Below are 8,290 nucleotides of genomic sequence, written 5' to 3'. Positions count from 1 at the left end.
CACTTTACCCCCCCCCCCCCCACACACACAATATCCCCAACCCTCCACCCCAATATGTTTCCCTAGATTACAAATAAATTTTCTTGAGATGATTTTCCTTTCCTTACTTACCAAATACATCCTTAGTGAGACATTAGAATCTGCATTTAATGAAGTGGTAGATTCGAAATATTAAATAAGCTAGCTAGTGCAAACCATGATTTTTATTTTGTGTCATTTTCTTTTAATTCTGACAAAAGTCTGATGAGCAGGTTATGTTATTTGGGCACAATGATAACAATATAGAAGATAAGGTTATGAAAGTCACAGTAGCCTTCAACTACTTTGGCCCTGGTTTAATTGAAAGAATGCCAAGGTAAATATAATTTCTCAACTCCCCCTCCCCACAAAAAAATAAATGTCACACATCTACATACATATTTATTTATTTGAAAATTACGACTTCTTACATAAGTAGACAAATATATATACGTGCAGAGTGAGGCTAGGTTATGCTCATGTGGCCAACAATCGTTACGAAAAATGGTTGATGTATGCTATTGGTGGAAGCGCTAATCCAACCATCTTTAGTGAAGGAAATTATTTCTTGGCATCTAAATCCACACAAGTGAGTCTAAGTCTGTGACATTCTTTCCTTTTTAGTTTATTCAAAACGAACTACTCTGTATATCGATCATTAAATTGAACAAAGTTGATGTGCAACCTTATATTACTAACAACATTATATATTATCATTGGGTTGATAGGTTACAAAAAGGGAATCTAAGAATGGATGGCAAAATTGGAAGTGGAGGTCTTCAAAAGATAAATTCTTGAATGGAGCCTATTTTATACCATCTGGTTATGGGACTACTAATCCATATTACTCAAAGGCTCAATCATTTCCTGTGGCTGATGGATCTATGGTTCCTTCTTTAACTGCTGATGCTGGACCTTTGCGTTGTACTTCTTATAAATGTTGACCTTTTTTTTGGCCTGGAATTATTTAAGTGCATAATTGTTTGTTTTATTTATGCACTAATTTTATTTTATTTACTTCTACCAAATGGGGAGTCTTAAAAATTAGAATCCCTGAGAATGAGATGACTACTGTATTGAGGATCCATTTTGGATATTGTATTATTCATTAAAAAAAAACTTTCATGTAAATATATGAGTTAGTTTATATAGTTGGAAAGATCTATTCAATTGATCTTTCCCTTTTTTGCTTAAATTGAATAAATAATAATATTCGCAACTCGCAAGTATGTTCCGGTTTTTTTTTTTGTTTCCCACCCGGTGTTCGGAGTCCACATTGGAGCTTCGATTAAATCCGGATCGCGCTCTACAGGGCCCATTCGAGGATGGCGCTCCCAACAGGATTTTCTCCATACACAGGGCTCAAACCCGAGCCCTGGTAAGTATGTACTGTTAGTCATTACTTTTTGATTCGTGGATGAAGTTAAATAAATTATTATTATTTAAAAAAAAAAAAAAAAAAAGAGAAATGCATGACTTTTTTAATCTTAGGTAATAAAAATAAGTTCTATAAGTGACATTTTTTTATTTTATTTCAAATCATGTTTTTATATCACATGTTCAAACACAAGCTTAAAGTTAAGCGTGCAAATGATATTACTATATATATATTATGTACAAAATAGTACATTTCTTTTTTCGTTCAAAATAAAGATAGTAAAATTAGCCCACAAAATATGACTATCCGAATTTATTTAAGTTTCAATTAGATATGACTTACTTATTTATCAACTCAATTTATTTTGATCCGTATAAATTCATTTGAACTCAACCATTAAATCTATCTTGAACCCATTCAAACATATAAGGAAAAGAAAAAAAAAGTAAATGTTGGGAAAAAAAAACTTTTGTAAGATAATTTTCCATTGGAAGTAAAAGGGATTTGCCTGAATTAAATTTCGGGAAAAAATTTCATCAAGGAAAAGGAAAACTGACACACAATTAGAATCATACCCTCTTTACCTCTTGAAAGGAATAAATAAATCCCTTGATCTTAAATTAACAGCAAAATTAATTGAATCATGGCATTATTTTTAAAATATCAAAATTAGCCCTCAATTAGTATAGAATTTTAAATCTCAACACATCTTCTTATGTTATTGATTTTCTACTTTAGTTTTGATTTTGATTTTCAAAACCTCTTTTTCCTTCGTGGGATATTTTTTTGTAGAGCTTTCAATTTATAAAATGTGTTGATTCATCTTCTTATGTTATTAATATCATTGGCGTACGTTATACTCCAACTAGTTAATTTTGCATAGCACATTTATTCTATTTTTGATTTATTTTTACATATTTAAAGGTCTAATGAGTTTGAAAATAAAATATTTTAATTTTGAATTATAAGATAGTTGGGTTTTTTTCAACAACATTTTTGAAGATCTACTGCAGATATATGTTGATATAGAATTATAAACCAAACTTGAGGTTGATTTGGTCGAAGTCTCCAAACAGTACTGTTCAAAAGAAATTAATTAGTTTTTTGAGCATTGGTTAGTAAAGACGTGATCAGTGTTTTCAAAAACGTTTTTGGGGCGGGGCGTGCTGAAAATGCTTCGGGGCATAAATTAAAGACATAGATTCATAAGGCGTAAGTCCTAAAATTTGAGGCATAATCCCGGAGCATAAAAACGTAAGGGTGTTTTTAATTAAATTTTTTTGAACCTTTTTTGCTTTAACTCATATTTATATTATAGGTGTAATGATATTTCTCAAATAGTAATTATAATTTTTTTTCTTCATTATTGATTATTAATACTTATCTCAAATAAAAATCATAAATCATTGAAAGATTTACTTTTGCTTATATCATTAGTAATAAAACTATAAAATTGAATAGATATGAGACTATGCCCCGTAGATTCATAGGACTTACGCCCCGTGTCTCGAAGCTTACGCATATATTGTATAATACGCCTCGCCTCATGTCCCCACTTTTTAAAACACTGGACGTGATTATTTGAAGTGAATTTTCCTTTTTGTTGAAAGTGTAACGACGAGATAGATTTAATTAACGTGCATGACTCATCAATTATTAATAATGTTGAGCACTACTACTATATGAGAAATGGAATCGTTATGTGGCAAGGTCTAGATTTCATGAATATTAAATTATTAATTAATGTTAATGTATCATTAATTGTAGGATATTCCAAAAGCAAGGATCATGATTTTCCAGTGCATTGGTTAGTTATACTCCTAGCATCTTACAGAACACGTGTCTTATATTAGAACTCGTAGTCCTAAAACTTGAAGATAATTTATTCTCCTCAAATCTATATAATGCTATGTTTTGTACGGGGTTAAAATGATTAAAGAATACGGTGTAATATTATCTATTTTGGATCAAGTTTGCACGTTTTTTTTTAAAAGGTTTCACACCATTGAGAGAATCAAACATCTTACAAATAATTTTAAAAAAAAATAAAATTAACTATCAATATGAGACTTTGTTCGCAGTGGAGTATTTTATACCTAGGCAATGCTTACTCGAATAGTTGAACGTATCTTCTAATTTTGTAGCTCGTGCTCTCACGTTCAATGTTTAAGTTCCAAATATCTCACCAAACAGCTAATTGAAATTGATATATTTTCCAACATGCCAACCACTACTACTATAGACTATTTAAATTTCACTCTTATGATTATTCTCATTGCATCACATAGTTAAGCCATGGCAAAATCAACTAATTCCCTCCAAATACTTTCATGGCTTCTAATTATTTGTTCTTTTTTCACCATAGTAGCTAGTAAATCAAGTGATGAAGAGGAAACTAAATCAATAAGTTATGATCCTCAGCCTCACAAAAATGGCCTCCTCAATGTCATCGATTCGTGTTGGAGATGGAAAGGCGATTGGTCATCCAATCGAAAGGCTTTAGCGGATTGTGCAATAGGCTTTGGAAGTAGTACCATAGGTGGTAAATATGGTGACATTTATATTGTCACTGACTCTTCTGATGACCCTATAAATCCTAAACCAGGCACACTTAGGTATGGTGCAATTCAGTCTGAGCCACTTTGGATTATTTTCAGAAGGGACATGGTACTTACACTTAAAAATGAACTTATGGTGAATAGTTACAAGACTATAGATGGCAGAGGAGCAAAAGTAGAAATCTCTAATGGTCCATGTATCACATTGGACTATGTCACAAATGTTATTATTCATGGGATTAGTATCCATGATTGTAAGCCTGGTAAAAAGGGTATGGTTAGGAGTAGTCCTGAACATGTTGGTGAAAGATTAGGCTCTGATGGTGATGCTATAAGTGTGTTTACATCGTCGAATGTTTGGATTGATCATTGCTATCTTGCTCGTGCAACGGATGGACTACTCGATGTTATTCATGCTTCAACTGCAGTAACCATTTCCAACAATTACTTCACTGAGCATGACAAAGTAAGTCATGTCGCTGGCAATGGATTCGAGTCAAAAATATATTATAGTTGAAACATGTAGTGATGTTTTAGTTCTGACTTTAAATCAAATTTCCAGGTTATGTTATTGGGACACAACGATGAATATACTGCGGACAGAAAAATGAAAGTCACAGTAGTTTACAACCATTTTGGCCGCGAATTAGTTCAAAGAATGCCAAGGTACATAATCAAGATTGATCAAAATAATTGAGCAAGATTATCAAACATTTGACAAATTTTTTACCTAACAGGGTTAGGCATGGGTATGCTCATGTGGCCAACAATTATTATGATCAATGGTTAATGTATGCCATTGGTGGGAGTGCAGATCCAACAATATTCAGTGAAGGAAATTATTTCATTGCTCCTGACAAAGCTTACAACAAAGAGGTATACTAACATCAAACTACTTGTTCTGAAATTGGAAATCACAAAAAAAACAACTTATACTAATGTCATCGCCATCGTTGTGTTACAGGTCACCAAGAGGGAGACTGAAGACAAAGGATGGAAAAGTTGGAAATGGAGGTCCTCCAATGATATGTTTATGAATGGAGCTTATTTTCTTCCATCTGGATATGGAAGTATTGCTCCAAAATACACGAGAGGACAATCGTTCATTGTTGCTCACGGAGCATTTACTCCCTCTTTAACTTCCAATGCTGGTCCTCTTCAATGTGTTGTCAATGAACCTTGCTAAATGCTGATAGAAAATTTCCTTCTTTCCTTTTCTTATCATCAGCATGCCCTGTTATCTTTGGCAGCATTTTTTAATGTCTTACCATGTCTAATTTATACTTCGCAAATACCATAGTTAGCTTGAAAGATTCAGGCATTAGGAGTATAAGTTTCTTTGAGATATGAAGAAAGTTGTATTCCTTATCATAGTTTATACACAGTTTGTTCTGTTTAGAAATGACAATGAATTTTCAAGGGTATAATAGAACGTAAATTCTATTGTTTGTTGAATTGTATATGCTTCTATCATGATCTACAATATCTCTGTTAGCAAAGAGTACTAATTGCAACAGAACTTAATGCTAAAAACTAGACATCAGAGATATTCAAATAAATGAACAAAAAACAAAAGGCCTCACAAGGTGCAGTGGTTCTCTAAGACATTCCTTACTCCACATACAAGCAATGTCAAAACATGCTAAGACAAAAAGTTGATCCTTAAACTTATAAACAGAACCAATCAAAGTGCAAGAATAAACTAAGCTATATAAAAAAGTAAAAGATAGAAGGGGGAGGGGGTGAGGACAAGTCGAAACATGGTAAAGAAAAGTGGGAAAAAAGGAAGAAATAGAGCAATTTTTTAGTTTACTTCTAAAAATCTCAGAAGAGTCTATTCTCATTGGTTTGAACTCCATGAGTTACCGGTGCTTTTGCTCTGAGTTTCTTCAAGTACCATACACCAGCTCCTATTCCAAATGCCCCGGCAACTGAAACTGCAGTTGCTGTCCCTGCAGCAATTCGAATAGTTAAGTTATACAATTGAAAGATCTTAATATATCAATCAGCCAATGTGAGGAATTGATCGATAAAATTTACCTGCTACGACTCCTCTTCTGTGAGAGCTTGTACGATCTGCAAATCATTAAAAACAAATCAATTTGAGCTGTATATACTTCCATTTAATAAAATTTGATCAATTAACTTACTCTAACATGTTAAATTATACTAAGTGCATATAACTTAAATCCTTCGTACGTACCATTACAGTAAGTGGTACTGTTCCCTTTGTCACACAGGCACAAGAAATCCTGTGTTTCTATATCAAAGCCACAAGTTCCTCCTCCCTTAACAGTATCTTGACACTGCAGGCATCGCGTAGTCACTGGAATATCAAAATCAACTCTAATCCCATACTCGGGGGCCTGATCAAACGCGGGGGTTGAACCAAGATTCCTCCAATACACACTAGTATAGCTTGCACAATGCTTCAACATCAGCCTCAAAGATTCAGTAGCTTTGGGATAGTAAGAACAACAAGAGCTACTCCTCAAAGCAGTAGGACATTCAGGCATGTGCCTACAAAGATAACTCGAACTATCACAAGTTGAATCACACTGATCAGGGAAACGCTCGCAGAACATTGGTTTTGGCTCAACTAACACATCACTTTCACTACAATTAAAGAACAAGTAGTCATTTTCAGAGGACAAAGTGAAATGTGTGCTAGTGTCTAGACTAAAAGGCCTGGTAGGTCGAAAATTGTCACCATCTAGACAATTCCACATTAAGGGATCGGTCACAAGAATATGTGGATCGATATAACTTAAATTTCTAACAGGATATCTACCAGAAGGGGTTCTAAGTTGAAGCTGACCACCAGTACATACAAGAATGTGTCGATAAAATGGACTTCCACAGCCATCATCAATGCCAAAAGGATACTGAATTGGGATATCGCCACACGAATTTCTACAAATGCTTGATTGAGCTTCTGTTATGCTCAGAAATTGAAGTAAAAGGAAAATAATAAAGATGAACAAAGTTGATATGCAATTGTTTGCTAATGAAATGGCCATGTGAGATTTACTTGAAGATGTTGACATTGATTTTCTCTACCAAGATTTTGTATAGTTAAGGAAGACTGTAGCATTAGGAAAGTGTTTATGCTGATTAAGGAGAATCTTTGCTGTTGGTTTTTGCTTTATATACCTTTCACTTTTTTTCTCTTTTTCTTTTCAGAAGTTTCATTTTGTAAATGCTTTTGCTTTACTTAACTTTAAATTTTTAAAAGAAAAGAAACATGTTTTTGGTTGGCACTAATATCTAGTTCCATAATGAAAATTAGCTGCACATTACTAGCTAATGAACAAACTTAGCCATACTATTTCAGTATTTGCAAAATACAGGTCGAAAAAAAGAGGATCGTTGCTACGTGCAGAGGCAGAACCAAAATTAGGAGTTTGGGGTTCTAAATCAATTTGTTTGGGGGTTCACAAGTTAATATACATATTTTTTTATAATTTTCTAATACAAATATGGAGTTTACGAAAAAGCTAGTGGGTTCATCCGAACCCATGAACCCCACCTAGCTCCGCCTCTGACTACGTGTCAAGAGTAAATACAGAAATGAAACTTGTAATTGGAGCAAAGGTGTAATTGCATTATAAATAAGGTCTCAATTAAATAGATCAAAGAAGTTTGAATTAGCTTAACATGAAATTTATTAAGCTAAACGTTTCGGGAAAACAATAAAGAGAGTACATTTCTTGCAACTACTTGTTTAGCTATTTAATTTTGAGTTTTAAGTGAAGTATTGAAATATTGTTTTGAATGTGTACTTAAAGTGGAATACTTGTTTTAGTCATCATTTCTTCCTTTTCCAGGTGAATTTTTTATTCAAAAACATTTTTTCTATAAAAAAAAAATTAATAAATACAATTATCATCATCATATATCATCATATCATATATCATCATATATTACTATAAGTAGGAACAAAAAAAGTTAAAAGTTGAATTACGATTTTACCCCTACTAAAAATTAAAATGTTATAAAAAAATAAATTATTTAATTTAAATATTAAATTGTAGTATTATTTTAATAAAAATGTTAATGACTTTTGCACTTCCTTAGATTAATTCCTAACTATATTAAATTGTATCGTTTTAATAAAAATGTTAATGACTTTTGCACTTCCTTAGATTAATTTCTAACTAAAATATTTAATTTAATAGTATTTATCACCTATAATCTATATGTATATTTAATTTAATCATCATCATCATATCATATATCATAAATATGTATGTATATATATATATATACACACACAAAATCATTTTTTCTTATAAAAAACTAATTAATTAAATATTAAATGTTTCTAAAAAAAATT

At 32.2% G+C, this 8,290-nt stretch overlaps 3 protein-coding genes across 3 annotated transcripts in view; 2 read left to right on the top strand and 1 right to left on the bottom strand.

The window, feature by feature from the left end:
* Window positions 1-972, top strand: part of LOC102600354 (putative pectate lyase 2) — a 2,583-nt gene extending 1,611 nt beyond the window's left edge. Inside the window, exons 2-4 of the mRNA XM_006348145.2 lie at window positions 252-355; window positions 478-607; window positions 747-972. Of these exons, the coding sequence (XP_006348207.1) occupies window positions 252-355; window positions 478-607; window positions 747-962 (450 nt within the window). The 3' untranslated portion in view covers window positions 963-972. The remainder of the gene's footprint in view (window positions 1-251; window positions 356-477; window positions 608-746) is intronic.
* Window positions 973-3,691: 2,719 nt separating this feature from the next.
* LOC102600031 (putative pectate lyase 17) lies at window positions 3,692-5,206 on the top strand. The gene is made up of 5 exons (XM_006348144.2): window positions 3,692-4,226; window positions 4,269-4,420; window positions 4,517-4,620; window positions 4,692-4,830; window positions 4,919-5,206. Exons 1-5 carry the CDS (start codon window positions 3,692-3,694, stop codon window positions 5,138-5,140), a joined length of 1,152 nt encoding a protein of 383 aa, XP_006348206.1. The 3' UTR covers window positions 5,141-5,206.
* A 271-nt stretch (window positions 5,207-5,477) lies between these two features.
* On the bottom strand, window positions 5,478-7,058 carry LOC102605627 (uncharacterized). Its single transcript, XM_006348083.2, has 3 exons — window positions 6,158-7,058; window positions 5,995-6,030; window positions 5,478-5,906 (listed from the first exon to the last, which is right to left on the bottom strand). Exons 1-3 carry the CDS (start codon window positions 6,999-7,001, stop codon window positions 5,779-5,781), a joined length of 1,008 nt encoding a protein of 335 aa, XP_006348145.1. The 5' UTR covers window positions 7,002-7,058; the 3' UTR covers window positions 5,478-5,778.
* Between the last annotated feature and the right edge of the window lie 1,232 nt (window positions 7,059-8,290).

The sequence above is a fragment of the Solanum tuberosum genome, unplaced genomic scaffold (genome assembly GCF_000226075.1).
Source record: "Solanum tuberosum cultivar DM 1-3 516 R44 unplaced genomic scaffold, SolTub_3.0 scf00099, whole genome shotgun sequence".
In the NCBI taxonomy this organism is placed as follows: domain Eukaryota; kingdom Viridiplantae; phylum Streptophyta; class Magnoliopsida; order Solanales; family Solanaceae; genus Solanum; species Solanum tuberosum.
This window is presented reverse-complemented; position numbering and strand designations above follow the sequence as displayed.

Coding starts and splice junctions, on each gene's coding strand:
- LOC102600031 (XM_006348144.2), top strand. CDS start 3,692: ATGGCAAAATCAACTAATTCCCTCCAAATACTTTCATGGCTTCTAATT. Junction 4,621..4,691: donor TTAGTTCAAAGAATGCCAAG/GTACATAATCAA, acceptor TTTACCTAACAG/GGTTAGGCATGGGTATGCTC. Junction 4,831..4,918: donor ACAAAGCTTACAACAAAGAG/GTATACTAACAT, acceptor GTTGTGTTACAG/GTCACCAAGAGGGAGACTGA.
- LOC102605627 (XM_006348083.2), bottom strand. CDS start 7,001: ATGTCAACATCTTCAAGTAAATCTCACATGGCCATTTCATTAGCAAAC. Junction 6,031..6,157: donor CAGTACCACTTACTGTAATG/GTACGTACGAAG, acceptor AATGATTTGCAG/ATCGTACAAGCTCTCACAGA. Junction 5,907..5,994: donor CAGAAGAGGAGTCGTAGCAG/GTAAATTTTATC, acceptor GAATTGCTGCAG/GGACAGCAACTGCAGTTTCA.